At 43.8% G+C, this 20,086-nt stretch overlaps 1 protein-coding gene across 4 annotated transcripts in view; it reads left to right on the forward strand.

The window, feature by feature from the left end:
• tmem104 (transmembrane protein 104) overlaps positions 1 to 20,086 on the forward strand; it is a 98,264-nt gene that overhangs the window by 64,085 nt on the left and 14,093 nt on the right. For all 4 annotated transcript variants that reach the window (XM_069929349.1, XM_069929350.1, XM_069929348.1 and 1 more), the window contains exon 8: positions 3,366 to 3,465. In XM_069929349.1, the coding sequence (XP_069785450.1) occupies positions 3,366 to 3,465 (100 nt within the window). The remainder of the gene's footprint in view (positions 1 to 3,365; positions 3,466 to 20,086) is intronic.

Below are 20,086 nucleotides of genomic sequence, written 5' to 3' on the forward strand. Positions count from 1 at the left end.
TTATCATTGGGACGCACTTTCTTTACCAAGAATGATCAAGTTCAAGTTTATTATCATCTGTATGTACTTGTACAACCAGAGGAACAATGTTTCTCCAGGCCACGCAATACATAGCCAATAACACATAAAATCATATATACACATAAAACTATAATTTGCTCGGTTACAGGATGGTGTTCATCAATCATGCAGCCAGCAGGAGAAGCTATTTTCATCCTGATTTTGATGCTCCTGCCTAACCTACTACCACTTCCTTGATGCCAGTAGGTCAAATATACTGTGTGATGGATGGAAAGATCCTCGATAATTCTTGGAGCCCTGTTCAAGCAATGCTCCTGATGGATGTTATCAATAAAGAAAGGGAGCCCCCAGTGATCCTCTCGGACATTTTGTCGATCCTCTATTGACATGGCCTTTATGAAGGGGTCAAGCCCAAAACCTTGACTTTATCTTTGCTGTATAAATGCCACTGTTCGACCTGCTGAGTTTCTCCAGCATTATGTTTTTACATTGACCTGGTCTGATGCTTTGCAGCTACCAAACCACACAATGTTGCAGCTATACGGGATGTGTCAGTTGTGCTCCTATAAAATATCACAATGGGGGCCGGTAACCTTGCCCTCCTGAACCTCTGAGGAAGTGTCGGTGCTGCTGTGCCTTCAAGACTTCGTCGTGGGTTTATATAGGTCATCCTTTTCTATGCCATGAATTTTGTTGCTTCACATTCTCCACGACGGAACCATTGATATGTAATGGAGAGTGGTGGCTTTCATCCTCCTGAACTCCACAATAATCTCCTTTATCTTGTCCATGTTGAGACTCTGTTCTTGAACCATTTTACAAGCCTCCCAACCTCCTCTATGAGCTGACTCATCATTGTTACCATGGAGGCCAACAACTGTTGTTTCATGTGCAAACTTGATGACTCTGTAAGAACTGAATCTGAAAATGCAATCGTGAGTCTGCAACGTGGACAATAGTGGGCTGAGCACACAGCCCTGATGTGTGCCAGTGCTCCGTGTGATGGGGACTTTGCTACAGCCCCAGGCTAACTGGTGCTTCAGTCAAGTCCAGAATCCAGTGCAGAGAGGGCTGTTGAGTTCCAGCAGGGACAGTTTATCCACCACCCATTAAGCCATTAAGGTATGATCATGATGAACGCTGAGCTGAAGTCAATGAATGATAGCCAGGTGTATGAGGCATCATTTTCCAGGTGGGTCAAAACTAGTCTACAGACTAGTTTGGATGGTAGGCAAACTGGAATGGTTCCAATGTTGCTTGAAGGTGTGATTCAATGTGTTCATTCTTTGGCTTGGCTTCGCGGACGAAGATTTATGGAGGGGTAAATGTCCACGTCAGCTGCAGGCTCGTTTGTGGCTGACAAGTCTGATGCGGGACAGGCAGACATGGTTGCAGTGGTTGCAGGGGAAAATTGGTTGGTTGGGTGTTGGGTTTTTCCTCCTTTGTCTTTTGTCAGTGAGGTGGGCTCTGCGGTCTTCTTCAAAGGAGGTTGCTGCCCGCCGAACTGTGAGGTGCCAAGATGCACGGTTTGAGGCGATATCAGCCCACTGGCGGTGGTCAATGTGCTCAAACCACTTCATGATTGCAGACATCAGTGCCACTGGGTGGAAGTTACTTAGTCTCGGGCTGTGGAGCATCCTTGTGCAGTTACCTATGTATCGAATCAGTGAATTCTTTTTAAGTTGATGTGATGATCGCAGGTGGTCACCTCCCAGAATTTACTCCAGTCCGTGTTTTCAAAGCAATCCTGCAGCTCTGGTATGGCTTTCTCTGGCTAGGTCTTGATCACCTTGTGAACAGGTTTAGCTCTGGTCTTTATGCAGGATTTTCAGAATGGTCTGAGTATCCAAGGTGGGGAGGGGGCAGCAGACTTGTATGCTCCAGTGATGCTGGTGGAGACCAGTCTAAGATATTATCTCCAGTGATGCTGGTAGAGACCAGTCTAAGATATTATCTCCAGTGATGCTGGTGGAGACCAGCCTAATTATAATCTCCAGTGATGCTGGTAGAGACCAGTCTAAGATATTATCTCCAGTGATGCTGGTGGAGACCAGTCTAAGATATTATCTCCAGTGATACTGGTAGAGACCAGTCTAAGATATTATCTCCAGTGATGTTGATGGAGACCAGTCTAAGATATTATCTCCACTGGTTGCAAAGTTGATATGTTGGTGGAACTTCAGCAGGACTGATTTTTAGATCAATGAGATTGAAGTCACTGTCAACAATCATATGGCTCATCAGGGTGAGTTGCGTGAGCTACACAGATGGTCCCGTAAAGCGCTCTGTGCTTCCCCAATATTTGCAGAAGGAGGAACATAAACTGCTGTGTTTAGAGTGGCTGTGAATTCCCTGGCTAAGAAGAAGGCCCTGCACTTCACCATTAAGAACTCTATCTCTGGTGAGCAGGGGATTTTTACTATGGAGGCATTCATACATCCCTCCTTGTTGATGTGGATATACAAACCCACCTCAGAGGGCCCTACCAGAAGCAGCAGCATTTCTGTCTGCCGCCCCTGTGTGTGATGAGGCCTTCTAGATGGATAGCCGAATCTGGTGTGGTGCTGGAGCCACATTTCTGTAATTACCACAGTGCAGCTGTCCTACATTTCCCACTGGTTCAGATGCAGCCATAGGTAAGGCAGTTTATCTGGACAGATTCGCTTTGGGTCTGACACAAGATGCCTACATTCTTATTGTTTTTTTCCTTCCTTGCCTACCATTTCTGACAACCTCTTCCCTGATGAGTTTCTGAAGTCACCCAGCATGCTCTTTGGTTTTGGGGAGCTTTGCCAGATTTGGCTATCGGGTTTTGCTCTGAGAGCCTTAAGGAACATGCTGGATGACTTTTCCAGCTTTATGTCCTTTGTTTTTATCAAAAAATAGTCAGAAACTCCCGGCTCTTTATGGATTTCCCACATCCAGGAGCCAAAGGCCATGTTGACCATGTTCTTCACACAAGGACTGATGGAGTTAGAACATAGAACATTATAGCGCAGTACAGGCCTTTCAGCCCACAATGTTGTGCTGTCCTGTGTAAACCTACTTCAATTAGGCCGAGAGATATAGTGTGTCGGTCCCCATCATCGCTTCTGTTGATGAAGTGAAATTGTCTCTACAATAGATTTTCAACTGCTCAATTAGTCACAGAAACGAACAAGATTGCTATAATACTGAGGGCAAGATTTCAATGTGACACTGGTATGTATGAACTTCAAGCAGACAGGGATGTCGTGTTGCTTGTTACACTTGAACCATTTTTCTTTATTTTGAATGGAAAATAGAATGCTTTTGACTATGTGCTAATCGTGGGGCAAACATTGACTCATTGCCTTTGTCCTCAGTGGTAACCAGTCATGCAATTCAGTCAGCAAAGTGAAGCCCAACGACACAGACCCATGCTGGGGATCAATTAGACGCATCGACGCCTACAGGATCTTCCTGGTGAGTGAGCAAGCTTTGACTCTTGCACCATTTTGAAATGAAACCAATGGGCTCCCTCAGGCTTCTTGTCTTGGTTGTATTAATGTCTCCAATGAAAAATCTTTCTTAGCCGATGATGTTAAAAAAATGCAAGGAAGTTTGGGTATTCTGACCAGTGTAACCCTTCTGTCATATTAATATCTCTGCGTTGATTTGAGGGTAACATCTGTTCCCAGTGAGAGTGGATGCAGCATTTCATCTTCTAATGCATCTCTTGCAGATATTTTTAAACACTGCTGAAGACTGATTGATAAGAATGGAACCCTGCACTCTGGCACATGAAATCTTAATATCTTCCAATCACACAGACTTTCATATTTCATTCGGGTGGAGGGGGGGGGTCTTGGTTCACTGTGTCAGAGGATGCAGACAATGACTTTGGTGGTGGTGTTTTCGAAGTTGAACCACTACAAAGCCAATGTTTGAGACTTTGGGGTCAATCGTGTGATCTGTGTGGGAGAGTTTCCCCACTCCCAAGATCAGCCCTTTCTGCAGTTTAGCAAGAGGATGGCTGATTTTCAACCTTTTGTATCCCTTATAACCAATCCAGATATAGTTATGTTGTACCAAACCTCAGGAGAGAGATACAAATTTCTGCTGCCCTCTTGTTGAAGGGGCAGTTTCTAATTGTACTAGTTCTCTGGGTCTAATTCCAAGCTCGCAAACCTTGTCTATCCTGCACGAGGGTTGGATTTATTTTCTCCATTCCTCTCTTTTTTTTTAATGGGTTAATCAAATCATTCCCAAAAAGAAATGTACGTCTTCTCTACATGTTCTAGTGGTTAAATTGCACATACTCCCCAATTTATTCTTCCTGCTCAGAGTTAGATACTCCAAACTGGGGTTCCCGAATAATTTCGAGGATGTACCACTTGGCAATTCCTTCAGGTATTTAAGATAACATATTGAAATGTGCTATCATTTGATTGTAATCTTGTTGATCAGAAGCTGTATTTCAGATATAATTTACAGCTCTGAATTTAAAAAAAAGTGGGGTAATATCTTCGAGCCTTACTTTTAGCTTCAATCTTTCTTGCACTTTTCCAGTGAGCATTTCTTTAATAATTATTCCAGGATTGTGCCTGTGCCGGCTCTTAAACCCACCTATACCCAAGCCATTTGCCTACTTTTTTCCAAAGTCAGCTGCAATGAAGGGAACCCCAGTGAATCATATAACATGTTCTATCTCCAGCCTTATCAGCGTTACATCTAATGTTTGTGACTGCCCATCACATCTCTGTGCTCCTGTTTGTTTTAGCGAGTTACTGTTTTCCAGGGAACTCCGATTACTGGTGGCAGTGGAAGAAACCTCATTGTGTTGTCAGTGACATCATTACCTGTTCAACTGACCCAAAGCTATGTCAGCTAAGATGGTTGTGTCCAAATATGGGTCACTTTTCCGCAGTCACTAATTTCCCTGGAAAGGATTCTGACATTTATAAAGTGGCTTTTACACCTGTACTGAAGAAAACCTGCGCAGAAAGACAGTTTCGGGTTGGGTGCTGTAAGGGAAGTTTCTTCTTTCTTTGGCTTGGTTTCGCGGACGAAGATTTATGGAGGGGTAATGTCTATGTCAGCTGCAGGCTCGTTTGTGGCCGACAAGTCCGATGCGGGACAGGCAGACACGGTTGCAGCGGTTGCAAGGGAAAATTGGTGGGTTGGGGTTGGGTGTTGGGTTTTTCCTCCTTTGTCTGGGCTCTGCAGTCTTCTTCAAAGGAGGTTGCTGCCCGCCGAACTGTGAGGCGCCAAGATGCACGGTTTGAGGCGAGATCAGCCCACTGGCGGTGGTCAATGTGGCAGGCACCAAGAGATTTCCTTAGGCAGACCTTGTACCTCTTCTTTAGTGCACCTCTGTCACAGTGGCCAGTGGAGAGCTCGCCATATAACACGATCTTGGGAAGGCGATGGTCCTCCATTCTGGAGACGTGACCTAACCAGCGCAGTTGGGTCTTCAGCAGCGTGGATTCGATGCTGTCGGCCTCTGCCATCTCGAGTACTTCGATGTTAGGGATGAAGTCGCTCCAGTGAATGTTGAGGATGGAGCGGAGACAACGCTGGTGGAAGCGTTCTAGGAGCCGTAGGTGATGCCGGTAGAGGACCCATGATTCGGAGCCGAACAGGAGTGTGGATATGACAACGGCTCTGTATACGCTAATCTTTGTGAGGTTTTTCAGTTGGTTGTTTTTCCAGTCTCTTTTGTGTAGTCTTCCAAAGGCGCTATTTGCCTTGGCGAGTCTGTTGTCTATCTCGTTGTCGATCCTTGCATCCGATGAAATGGTGCAGCCGAGATAGGTAAACTGGTTGACCGTTTTGAGTTTTGTGTGCCCGATGGAGTTGTGGGGGGGCTGATGGAGGACCTCAGTTTTCTTCAGGCTGACTTCCAGGCCAAACATTTTGGCAGTTTCCGCAAAACAGGACGTCAAGCGCTGAAGAGCTGGTTCTGAAGTTTATGCATTGCCAAATGCCGTTCAGTGTTATGGTAGTATTGTTGTGACAGCCATCTGACTGCATCCCAACCTTCCAATGAATTTCCACTGACCTCGTCGACCACAGTTGCACAGTTATTGACCTGGTGTGCTGTGGTCCTGGTGCACGTTGTCCTCCACCGAAACCACTCTGTCAACCACCATTTCTTCATATTTATCACAGTCGAAGGATCGGAAACTAGCCCAACTCCAGTCTCCCCACCTTTGGTTTCCACATCGAGGTGGTTCTTAAATGTCTTCTCTATTCCAAGAGCTGATTGTTCTTTCATGCTAAGCAAGTTTCCAATTTGTCCCAAAATTACTTGTTGCCTTTTTAAACTAATCCCCTTGACAAAGACCTGAGTTAGATTGTTGCTAACAGATTTTAATTTGCCTTTAGCTATAGGTGACACGGTTTTGTTTTTCCTTTGTTCAAATACCTGTTTTTCCTTCAAAAGACTTTGAACGGAGAAAGGTCATTCAATTGATATCTGTCTGCAACAAAATTTGTAGACAACGAGAGGGGCACAGGCAGATAGTTCCATGAAAGTAGCAGCCTAGGTAGACAGAGTGGTGAAGGTGCTTGGCACACGTGCCTTCATGAATACAGGAGCAGTGACATCCAAGGCATGGGTGAAACTGCACTTGGGGTATTAGTCACCAAACTATGGAAAAGATATCATGCAGGAGAGACTCAGAAAAGAGATGCAGAAAAGAGACTCTAGAGTTGCTCGGCTTGAATCCCGAGGAGAGGCTAGGCAGGCTGTGACCTAGAGCAGGCTAAGGTGGGGGGTGGCGGGAGGGGGGAGGGAGGGGAATGGACCTTATAGAAGTTTATAAAATCATGAAGGGTAAATTTTTCCCAGGGAAGGGAATCTAAGACTTAGAAAGGCATAGGATTAAGGAGAAAGATTTAAAAGAGATATGAGGGGCCCCTTCACACAGAGGGTGGTGGATATGTAGAACAAGCTGCCGGAGGAAGTGGTTGAAGTGGGGTCATTTGCAACGTTCAAAGGACACTTGGATAGGAAAGGTTGAGAGAGATATGGGCCAAATGCAGGCAAATGGGATGAGCATGAACAAGTTGAGCCAAAGGTCTGTGCTTTAAGATTGTTTCCGTGGGATTGTCTGTTGTTAGCTTTGACACTTAAAAAGCCCTTAGTCAGATGTTAACTGGTCAATTCAAGACAGGAGCAAAGGATAAATCGGCTCATCTAATATCGGCTGTGGAGCAGTTTGCTTTCAGAACCCATAATTCTTGATCAAATTGAGCTTTTCAAAATATATTAGTTACTCAAGGACAGCCAGAGATGATTACAAAGGTATTAGATCAAGCTTGGCAGTTCGAAATGACTAATTAAGTGAATGGAATGCAGTAAATCGATTTTTCAGAGAGCAGCCAATGAGAAGCTGATGGGAAAATTGGGAGGTATTTGTGACAAATTATAAGAGTCTCGGTAATGACAGGCACAAAAGATTAGCTATTGAAGGGCTGAAAGTCTACAATGGGGCTAGGATTAGAGCTCAGCTTTGCTTTTGTGGAGTATCTAGGAGCTGCTTCCAGGGAGATTTGAAATTGATTCAAGTTGTGCTGCACGGAAACGGGCACCAAACTGAACCACACCATCAAACCCGTAGACAAGAGTGGAGCTGTTGTCATCTGGAGTACAAGCCTCTATCAGACTGAAGCAAGATTACAACTCTCAGACACCTCTTATTTACCTCTCCAACAGGACCCCAGCGAAACTCATCAAAGCACTGTATCATGCTCCATTTCTGAATTCATCTCTTCTGGTCACATCTCTGGCATGGCCTCCAACCTCATTGTTTTCCAACCCCATTCCACCAGTTTCTACCTCCTACTCAAGGTCCACAAACCCAATTGTCTCAGCAGACCCATCGTGTCTGCATGTTAATAATAATAATAAGCTTTTTATTGTCATTGTACAAGTTATACAACGAGATTTATGACAGCAGTACAAGGTTACCAATGCAGCGACGCAACCACAGGCAGCACCACAGAAGTTAAATAAAAAATTTAATTTACAATGCCGTATATGTCCTTTATGTGAATGGAGGGGGGGGTGTATGTATAATAGATGTGGAGGACAGAGGGGGGAGTTTGTGGATATGTGTGTTCAGTGTAGTGACAGCCTGGGGGAAAAAGCTGTTTCTGAATCTGTTTGTTCTTGTCTTAATTGACCTGTAGCATCTGCCAGAGGGTAGTAGGTCAAACAGATGCAGGGCAGGGTGGGTGGGATCCTTTATTATTGCTTGTGCTCTACTGAGGCAACGAGAGGTGTTGAGATCCTTCAGGGAGGGTAGGGGACATCCAATTATCTTTTCTGCTGCCCTCACCACCCGTTGAAGTCTTTGCCGCTCTTCTTCAGTGCAATGGGAGATCCATACTGTGCTGCAGTACAGCAGGATGCTCTGTACGGTGGAACTGTAGAAGGTAATCAGCAGCTCTCTGACCCACCTTGCTCTTTTTGAGCATTCTCAGGAAGTACAGGCGCCTCTGGGCCTTTTTGATGACTGCTGAAGTGTTTACAGTCCAGGAGAGGTCGTCTGAGATATTGATGCCCAGGAGGGTGAAGCTGTGGACCCTCGTCACACAGTCACCATCTATGTAGAGGGGGAGCGGGTCAGACCTGTGCTTCCTGAAGTCCAGAATGATTTCCTTTGTTTTTGTGGTGTTTAGGATCAGGTTATGAGCCCGGCACCACTCGGTCAGATTCAGGATTTCATTCCTGTAGGCAGACTCATCTCCCCCTGTGATCAACCCCACCACCGTGGTGTCATCTGCAAACTTCGCCACGGTGTTACTGGCGTGGACAGGTCTGCAGTCGGTGGTGTAAAGAGTGAAGAGCAAAGGGCTCAGCACACAGCCTTGTAGGGAGCCCGTGCTCAATGTGCGGGTTCCTGCCCCACCAAATTGGTTTCCAGTTACCATGACTCTGTTCTATCCCCAGGTCCAGACCCTCCTCACCTACATCTGGGGCACAACACGCCCTTCATTATTTCAACAACTTATAGTTCACTGAACTCAATTGCCTCATAGTTACCATGGATATCCAATCACTATACACCTCCATTCCCCATTCTTTAACTCATCCCACTTTCTCCAGGTTAAAGGGGTAGCCATGGTACCCGCATGGGCCCAGCTATGTCTGCATTTTTGTTGGCTACTTGGAATAATCCATGCTACAAGCTGAGACAGGCATGGCCCCTCAACTCTTCCACTACTACATCGATGACTACATTGGTGCTGATCTGCCTCATGTACCCATGATGAGCTCATCGACTTAATCCACTTTGCTGCCAACTTCCACCCCGATCTCAGATTCACTTGGTCCATCTCTCGCAAAACTCTCTCTTTCCTTGTCTCCATCTCGGGAGACAAACTCTCGATAGACATCTTCTATAAACCCACCCACTCCCACGGCTACCCTGACTACACCTCTTCCCACCCTGTCCCCTGGAAGGATTCCATTCTCTCAATTCCTCCGTCTCTGTCGCATCTGCCCCCAGGACAAGGACGTCCATGCCAGATCATCAGAGATGTCCTCCTTCTTCAAACAACGTGGCTTTCGCTCTACCACCATCACTCTGTACTCACCCACATATTGTCTGTAACCTGCACATCTCCCCTGGCCACCTCCACTCCCAGACGCAACAAAGACAGGATTCCTGTTGTCCTCACCTACAACCCCACAAGCCTCCACATCCAGCACATCCTCCTCTGTCATTTCTGCCACCTACTACGTGATCCCACCACTAGACACACATTCCCCTCTCCTCCCCTCTCGGCTTTCTGCAGGAACCGCTCCTTCTGTTACTCTCTTGTTCACCTCCCTCTTCACCAATCATCCCCTTGGTACCTACTCATGTGACCTCAGGAGATGTTCTACTTTGCACCCACACCTCCTCCCTCACTACCATTCAGGGCCCCAAACAGTCCTTCCAAGTGAAGCATTATTCCAAGTGAAGCATTATTATCCAGTGCACCCATTGTGGTCTCCTCTACATTGGAGAGACTGGGTTCAGACTTTGTTGAGCATCTTGGCTCTGTCCACCACAATAGCATGGATCTCCCAGTGGCCACCCATTTCAATTTCCCATCCCACTCCTTTGCTGACATATCCGTCCATAGTCTTGTACACTGCCAGGCTGAGACCACCTGCAAATTGGAGGAACAACATCTCATCTTCCAACTGGGCACCCTCTAAACAGATGGCATCAGTGTGGACTTCTCTGGCTTTCATTTAAACCCACTCCCTCTCCCAGTTCTTTCTCCCTTTTCCCTCTTTCCTTGCACACATATAACATTTATTCTCATCTCTCCCCTTATACAATTAACACCTTTTGTGGGTCCGGACTCCTCCCCCAGCCATTGCTGTCTCTATTCTGAGATCTGTTTATTCTGCTTAGTCCTTGACGAAGGTTTCAGGACCGAAATGTCATCAATACATCTTTGTCTGCTCTGGACACTGAAGGACCAGCTGAGTTCCTCCAGCATTTTGCTGTGCTTTTACCACAATCACAAAGTCTGCAGATTTTTGTGTTTCACAGTCTTCACGATTCCTGTCTCTGTGGGCAGGCTGTCATTGCCTGGAGTGACTACTAAGTACCCGGGATGGGCGATTCATGCCCCACAATCAGGCTCTGGGATTGTCCTTCTCACCGCTGAAGGTTATGAGGAGATTTAATACTGACGTTCAGTATCAGGAAAGTTTTCCTTGAATTAATGAGGAGAATCTTGCCTGTCACTGTGGCACAGGGATTTCCTTAGTTTCTGGTTAAACCCTTGATGTTTTTTAGTGTGCTAAGTTAAATGTTTTGTTGATTGCATATGATTAGTAATAAATGGGAAATTATTTAAAACTAAAAGCATGAGATGCTGCGTAATGCATTTTGAAAATTACTTTGTACAAACTGGAGATGAAACTTGAGCTTCAGTGGAAATAAGTTGGGGTTCCAAGTTTACCTTGCCTTGTCTGAAGGACACATGGAATTGAGCCTCTTGGCACCAAGGTTTCTGCAGTTGGTAAGTTTAATTTTAAGATCGAAATGCAGATGGTTGACAAGGATTATCACAGTTAGAGTATAAACCTCATTAAGGAAAGTGCTGCCACCTTGGTAGATGTTCTGATCAGATTATTGCATGTTTCCATTGTGGGCTGTCTGATGCTGTGGAATAATAAAGCTGAGAAGAAATGAGGCCCTTTCAAATTACCTTGTAAAATAGGGTTAACCGGGCAATTTACTCGGTTGAAGACCCAGGTACAGGGCTATTTGAAAGGGCCAAACCAAGCAAGCCCAGTCAAAATCTACCTGGGTCCCCAGCCCTACCTCGGAGGTCGTAAGGGAACCCAGTAAAACTTATCCAGGAATCGCCCTCTGCCTTCTTGAAAGGGGAAATGGCAGACCCAGTTAATCTGGAACTTTAAACAGAAAGGGAACAGAAAGAACACAGGGAACAGGGATTTCCTGTGGTGGCATGATGCGTTATTCACCACGTCGTCGTAGGGGCAGGATCCCCTTTAAATCTCCAGGTTGATGATTTAACAGGTAGGTTAAGCTGCTATTTGGAAGGTGCAGGAGGCACACATGGCCCAGTAATCTCACCCAGGATCCCTGGGTGCTGCAGTCCATATACGCTGCTGTAAGAATTACACCAGGTTTTTTTCAGTGGAGAGGGAGGAATATCATCGAGATGTTTCGATTCTCAGATCTCACCACCTCAAGAGGTTTCTGAACGAGTATTGTACTCTGTATCCCTTCTGTAGAAGGCAAAGCCTGGTCCCAGAGTGCAGCTCTCAGTATAGCCTGTACTTGGAAGTTTCTCTCTCAGCAAAAAGAGCTGGTTGATGACGTGCCTATGTACCAAGAAGAGGAAATCAGCTTAATGTCAACATTAGGAAGTTTGAAGTAATTTGAGTTACAGAAATTAAGTTTATTGTTGTGTATGAACTGCTTTCAGAGGATTTGGAACAGTCTCTGAGATACCAGACTATGCAAATCCTCATTTGCCCTCCAGGTATTGATCCCTGCCTTACATTATTGTTACTTCCATTTCTTTTTTTTAAATTTTTTATTTTTCACACCATAAATCACATTAGCCATGATATACACTATTTCTTTTTCACACATATACAGTGACTTTTTCTCCCTCCCCCCTCCCTCCTCCCAAGCCACCCCCCCACCCCCCCCTCATCCATTTTAGGTATACAATCTAGGTTGCATTAAGCCAGTCAGACAATGTTGTCATTCAACAAAAATACACCAGAAATTCTACTGAGTCCATTCTTTTCTTTCCTTCTCCTTCCATCAACTTAGGTAATGTTTGTCCCCGGTAGGTTTTCGCTATTGTATTTAATGTAAGGCTCCCATACTTGTTCGAATATTTCAATATTATTTCTTAATTTATATGTTATTTTTTCTAATGTAATACATTTATTCATTTAAATTTAGTAGTTTCTTCCTTTTAATTTGGTTATGTATTCCATTAATATTTAAAGTCATATAGTTCAGCGTAGCCCTTTTATATTTTGTTTATCTTCTCTTTCCGTTATTCCATCATTATCTTTCCTCCTTTTCCATTTCTGTTTTCTTATTTTCAACTCTTTATAAGACAACATTCCTACAACATCCAACATTTTCCTTATTCTCCTATTTCTATCTTCTTTATCCCAAATCTCCCCTTCCCCTCCTGAGTTGTCCTTTATCCCTTGTCGGACAACCACATCTCCCCTCTCCATTTGGATTTGCGAATCCACTCGCAAGCGTCAGCTGATTTTGCAGTGACCGCTATTTCCCCCCACCCAGCCCCCCACAGAAAAGATTTCACTTTTCATATGTCACAAAGGTCACTCTTTTAATTCCCTCCTTATTCTCTCTATTCCATTACCTTCCCTTATTAATTCTTGTCTATACTATCTATATTTTCCTCTAAGTACAGATACATTCACGTATGCACCTTGTCTCTATTCACTCTTATACCTCTTTACCCGCATACATATCAATCGTGATCATTTTTACTCTCATTACCCGTCTTCATCCCTCAGTCTATTTTTGTCTTTACCCACATACATATCAATCGTGATCATTTTTACTCTCATTACCCGTCTTCCTCCCTCAGTCTATTTTTGTAATTGTTCTGCAAATTTTCGTCCTTCTTCTGGATCCGAGAATAGTCTGTTTTGTTGTCCTGGAATAAATATTTTCAATACCGCTGGATGCTTTAGTATAAATTTATACCCTTTCTTCCATAAAATCGCCTTTGCTGTATTGAACTCTTTTCTCTTCTTTAGGAGTTCAAAACTTATATCTGGATAAATGAAGATTTTTTGCCCTTTATACTCCAGTGGTTTGTTGCCCCCTCTTACTTTTTCCATTGTCTTCTCCAGTACCTTTTCTCTTGTAGTTATATCTTCGGAATTTTACTACAATAGATCTTGGTTTTTGTTGTGGTTGTGGTTTAGAGGCCAATACTCTATGTGCCCTTTCTATTTCCATTTCTTGCTGTAGTTCTGGACATCCTAGGGTCTTAGGGATCCACTCTTTTATAAACTCCCTCATATTCTTGCCTTCTTCATCTTCCTTAAGGCCCACTATCTTTATGTTATTTCTTCTGTTATAATTTTCCATTGTATCTATTTTTTGAGCTAGTAGTTCTTGTGTCTCTTTAGTTTTTTTATTAGATTCCTCCAATTTCTTTTTTAAGTCTTCTACCTCCATTTTTGCTGCTACTGCCCGCTCTTCCATCTTGTCCATTTTCTTTCCCATTTCTGTTAAGGTCATATCTATTTTATTCATTTTCTCTTCTGTGTTGTTTATTCTTTTTCTTAAATCATTAAATTCCTGTGTTTGCCATTCTTTAAATGACTCCATGTATCCCTTAATAAGAGAAAGTACCTCCTTTATCTTGCCTTTCTTTTCTTCTTCTATTTCACTGTACTCTCCCTCTTCCTCTTCTTCTTCCTCTGGGTTGGCCATCTGTTGTTTCTTTGTTGCCCTTTCCTTCTCTTCTTTCTTGTTTCTATTGTCTTCTGTGGTCTCTTCTTGCTGCAGGTGTTCTGCAGCTGTCGTTGCCGGCTGTGGAGATCGACTCCCCAGCTGGTCCCCCCTCCCGTCGGTGTGTTTTTTTTCATGCGCATCGCGCACTTTTACTCGGCTCAGCGAGCCATTTTTGTAGTCCATTATTTACCGACCTGAGGGAGCGGGTTTCTCTCTCCACAGCGGGCCTCTTCGGACAGGTAAGGCCTTCACCTTTTTCCTCCGTTGTCTTCTCTTCCTCTCTTCTTACCGTTGATTTTGATTTTTCTTTTTTTGTCGCCATCTTCTTTCCACCTTTATACTCACTTTTCTGTAGCTTTTATTTCTGTGCCTTTGTGTTTTCCTTTGTTTTTCCTAACTTTACTGGAGAGGGCTGGAGTTCACCGTCCGGCCACTACTCCATCACGTGACTCCTCCATTGTTACTTCCATTTCTTAACTTCTTGGGAACTGAAGGAAATTAGAATTAATAAAAGTACAGTACTGGAGAGGTTGGTGAGTCTGAAGACAATAAATCCAAAGGCCCACTGATCTACAATCCAAGGATTTGAAAGATGTGGCACAAGAGACAGTGGATGCAATGTTGTCTCTGAGTTCCTTTGATCCTGGAATTGTACCTTCAGATAGGAGTGAACCAAATGCAACTCCTCAATTTAAGGAAGGAGAGAGAGAATATAGAATACCAATCTCTGGCTTGATAACGGACATTTCAAAAATGATGGAATCCATGATAACAGCATTGTTCAGTGTTATTGGCTAAACAATGAGAACTGATGGGTCAGATTATAAGAATCTGGTTGGCTAGTGCCAGAACAACAATTTAAGACCAAGGAATATATTGTTGACTTTAGGAAGGGAAGACTGAGGGACTGCACACCTGCCCACATTCCTGGGATAGAGCTGGAGCAAGTTCGTACTTCCAACTTACTGGGAGTCCATGTTTCAGATGACCTCCCCCAGAGCAAAGTAAAAACACAGATGCTGGAGGAACTCGACTGATCTCACAGTGTTCATAGGAGATAAAGATATGTTACTGACATTTCGGGCCTGAGCCCTTCCTCAAGAAAAGAAACAGCCATCTGTGTAAAAAAAAAAGGAAGAACGGGAGAGAGGGAAGTATAGACCAAAGGACAGATACAGTGTTAATTGGGTATGATAATAGGACAGGAGAGTTGAAAGGTGAGAATTGATTTTGCCTCTATGAAAGAAGACAGGGAAAAGGGAAGAAAGAGAGGTAGAAGTAGAGGAAAGGAGACATGGGGGTGGGGGGGGAGGAGGGGTCTCACGGAAATCAGATGCTATTAGTGCCATCTGGTTGGAAGGTACCCAGATGGAATGTTAAGTGTTGTTCCTCCAATTTTAATTTTAAATTAGACATACAGCACAGTAACAGGCCATTTTGGCCCATGGGTCTGGGCCACCCAATTTACACCCCATTTACCTCATCCCCATGCATTCGAACTGTAGGAGGAAACCGGAGACCCCGAAGGAAACCCACACAGACATGGGGAGAACATACAAACTCCTCACAGACAGCACAGGACTGGAGCCCCAGTCCAGTCCCGATCGCTGGCGCTATAAAGTCATTGCGCTAACCACTACGCCAACCGTGTTGCCCAATTTACGGGTGGTCTCAGTCTGGCAGTGCATGGGACCACGGACAGACATGTCAGCAAGGGAATAGCGGGGGGGGGGGGGAGTGAAATGGCAGGCCCCTGGGAGATCCACGCTATTGCAGCACACAGAGACGAGGTGCTGCAGTAAAGTGATCTCCCAGACTGTGTCCAGTCTTTCCGATGTAGAGGAGACCACAACAGGAGCATCAGATACAGTATGTGGCCCCTGCAGATTCACAGTGAAATGTTCCTCACTTTGAAGGACTGAGGTCTTAAATGTTGGTGACTAAATCACAGTATCTGCAGACTTCTATGTTTCACTCTCTTGGAACCAGCACATGGTGATTGTGTATACGAGGGTATTTGTTATCTTTTGTATTTATTATCCCTTTAATTTAATTTTATTTTGCTGCAGCAAGCAAGAATTGTGGTGCAAGTGTACATTGTACAATGGATATGACATTATAATGTACACATGCACCACAATTCATGCTTGCTGCAGCTAAACAGGTATTTTATTTTATTAAATACTACAATAGTATACATTAAATTAAAAAGATCATAAATGCAAAAGGTAATAAGTATTCAGAAGTTAAATAGTATTCACAGTTATAAGTATTCATAAGTTACCATAGCACAAGAAAGAAAAACTGGCTTTACCATAGAGCAGACAGGTCTTGTGATGTTGGAGCAGCCTGTGGTCAATACTTTGGTTTTGGGAACCTAATGCTATATTTTAAAGTTTGCAGATGATACAGAATTGGATGGGATTATGAGTGGGGAGAAGGACAAATCTAGGTTTCAAAGAGATCTAAAAGAGTGAAACAATTGGGCAAGAACGGGTCAGAATATAAAGAGGAGAAATGTGAAGCTACCTACTTGGTTGTACAAAACAGAATTTTTTATTTTAAATGGTGACTAAATGTGAAGCGTTTGTTCTAAGGGACGTGGGAAGCCTTGTACACAAGTTGCTGTAAGCTGATGAATGGGTAGGTGCAAAAACAGATCTGAGTTTCTTGACTTTTATTGCGAGAGACTACACACTTAGCCTGGGGACAGTTTTGGTCATCTTCCCCGAAAAATGTACTTACCTTTGAAGGATTGCAGTGACGATTCACCAGATTAGTTCCAGAGATTATGGGTTTTTCGCACGAGGATGTTTGATTCTGAGAGACAGAATCTACCATCCACACACAAAATGCTAGAGGAACTGAGCAGGTCAGGCAGCATCTGTGGAAGACAGTAGATGGTCATCATTTCGGGCTGAAAATCTTTTTTCAGGATTCCTTTGTTTGCAATGGAAGGGCTGATCAGAATCACTTAGTGGGTAGGAAATTGGGTCTCACAAATACGATTAGGCTTTTTTTTTTGAAGAAGAAGTGGCCAAGAAGATGCACGATAGGGCCTTTGACAAGGTCCAGCCTAGTTGGCTGGTCTCAAGGGTCAGCCCACGTGATCCAGAGTGAGTTGACTTGATGGCAGAAGATGGTTGGAGTTGTAAAGAGAGTCTGGATAGGCTGTGACCTTTCTCCCTGGAGTATCAGAAGCTGAGGGTGAATTTTCTGAGGTATGCAAAAACATGAGGATAATATACAAGGCATGTAGTCAGTCTTTTCCCCGGGGTCAGGGAGAGTAAAACTAGAGGGCAGAGGTTTAAACTGAGAGATTTAAAAGGGACCTGAAGGGCAAGATGTTCACACATGTGGGTGTGTGGGTATGTGGATTGATCTACCAAACACAGGAACAATTGCAAGACATTTGGACAGGTATGTGAATAGGGAAGGTTTTGGGGCAAGCATATTGGGCTAGCTGAGATAAACAAATTGGTCAGCATGGATGACTTGGGCCAAATTATCTTTGTATTTTCTTAAATCCAGCTAGATTAGCGGTCAATGTCACGGTTAACACAATGCTATTACAGTGCCAGTGACCCGTGTTCGAATCCGGCGCTGTCTGTAAGGAGTTTGTACGTTCTCACCGTGTCTGTGTGGGTTTCCTCCCACCCTTCAAACACGTACGGGATTTCTAGGTTAATTAGTATATTTGGGCGGCACAGGCTCATGGGCTGGAAGGGCCTGTTACTGTGCTGTATGTCTAAGTTAAAAAAAATTACTGGATATGAGAGGAATCGAAGGACGCAGGGGTAAAACAAGATATGTTGAATGGCTGAATGGCACAAGGGCCTCCTATTTATGTTGTCCATCTGAAATGTGACATAATGTAATGTAAAGTTCAATATTTAAATAGTTCGCCTTTAGTTGAATGACACTTCAACATTATTAATGGTGTTAATTTTTATTCTGACAATAGCTATTTCTCATTGCAATTCTGCAAGCTCCCTTTTGGACCCAGTTGGTGATGGGGTGGAAGCGAGTATAAGTTTCTTTCATTTGGCCTGTTCCTCTCCACACACTGTGTGCTAAAGTCCTGCTGTTCTACCAGTTGGCCCAGGCTTCATTTAAACTGTGACCAACACCTGTTTCTTAATGGCCAAATACCTCTGCTGATTCCCTCATTGAAGCCTTCCATCATCTTCGGCAGCCACCTGTTAAATTGCTTACAGCAACCATTAATGCATGGCTCCTGGAAACTGGTCTCTTCCCACCACCAAGGTCAAAGGATCTCCTTGCTCAGGGTGTTGTGGGAATAATCGCAGTGAGGGTCAAGATTGCAGGCAGTGAGCTGAGGACTGTCACGGCAGCAGATCGATTACACTGCCTACTGATTCTGGTTATTGCAGATTGTATGTCTATCTTCAGAATAAGACGATTGCATTGATTTTAAACGTGTTGCTTTCAGTTGAGTATCTATAAGATGCAAAGTAAAAATGTTCTTAGTTGAATATCTATCCAAAATTTGTTTGACTGATTTGGAACATCTCTGATGAATGGGTGCTGTATGGTTCGATCTAAACCGTTGCCTGGGATGGACTCTTGAGTAAGGAACAAGTGACTTCCTTGATTGGCCACTGAGAAGGGTTGGTAGTCTTGGCCACCAGTTCATGAGTTGCACTCATAAGAACAAGAACAGGAGTAGGCTATTTGGCCCATCGAGTCTTCTCCACCATTCATTAAGATCATGGCTGATGTGGCAATGGACTCTGCTCCATCCACCTGTGAAACTTTAATTCCCCTTCTGTGCAAAAATGTAATAAGGCAGCCTCTACTGCTTCTTTGGTCAGAGAATTTCACTCTCTTGGAGAACCAGTTCCTATCTTTTAAATTTATGCCCTCAAAAACTACCGCTAGTTCTCAACTCACCTATCAGTGGAAACATCTTTCCTTTCTTCCATTTGATAATTTGGTTATTGTCCTACTCAGAAGTACAGTGTACATAGGCACCAAAATTCTTGCTTCCTGCAACTAAATGGGTACTTTTGTAAAAAAAAACAGAATGGAAGAGATAATAAATATAAAAGATGGTATTTACATTTAGTGCAAGAAAATAAGTTTATCCATTCCTTTTATGATGTTGTCTGTTTATAGGGTCTCCTCTCATTTTAAATTCCAGCGAGTGCATTTCCAGACGACTTGATCTCTCCTCATGGGCTAATACTTTCTCTAGAATCAACCTGGCGATCCTCCTCTCATCCACTTTCAAAACCAGAATATTCTATCGTGATAGCTGTTTCCTCGTAAAAGGATTTAAAGATAGTTTCTAAGAGCCACCTGTGCCTTGGGGTGAGATCTCCAGTGTAACCATCAGCCTTTGTCCTGGTGATTTCCCCAGAAGAGATGTGCTGGTCTGCTCGACTTTCTCCCTCTTCCCCAGCCCCCCAAGCTCCTGAAAGGGTTGGAAAGCAGACCTGGGTGTGTGGAAGTGGCAGCTCCTACAGGAGCAAGCTTGGGTTTAGTTTGCCCAGTTAATGTCTTGGCCAAAGGATTCCGCTATCAAAGTCGGCAGTGGCCTCGGTGATGCCCATGGGAGGACATCCCATGCCTGCACTTCAATGGCAACCTTTAGAACTTGCATCTGCTGAGCAGGTGACCCAAAGGATCCCTTCCTTGAAATGTCTCTGACTCCCACTCCTGAAGATTAAGATTAGGGAATTATTTTTGAAGGAAAATGGAGCTAGTTTTCCTTTTACTGGACCACTTTATTTAAATAAGCAGCGGATGTGCACAATGTGTGAGGGTCCCAGGCAGGGCATTGGGGGTGCGAGATAGCATTCCAGGGGATGCAAAATAACATTTCAGTGTTTTTGTTTATATTAAGGGTACTATACTAAATATTCAAGATAAAAATATCGATTTTTTTTTTAAAGTCCAAATTAAAGATGGGGATGACCCCTTTTTTCTCTATTCAATAGAATGAGATTCTATATGAATTTTAGCGCACTGTTTCCTTTTAAATGGCATCGGCCTATAACTTTTTTTTAATCGGGACATTTAAAATGGGGGCCAAACGTTGTTTTGTGTTTTTTAGCGAATTACATTCAATTTTT

This window comes from Narcine bancroftii, chromosome 3 (assembly GCF_036971445.1).
Source record: "Narcine bancroftii isolate sNarBan1 chromosome 3, sNarBan1.hap1, whole genome shotgun sequence".
Taxonomy (NCBI): domain Eukaryota; kingdom Metazoa; phylum Chordata; class Chondrichthyes; order Torpediniformes; family Narcinidae; genus Narcine; species Narcine bancroftii.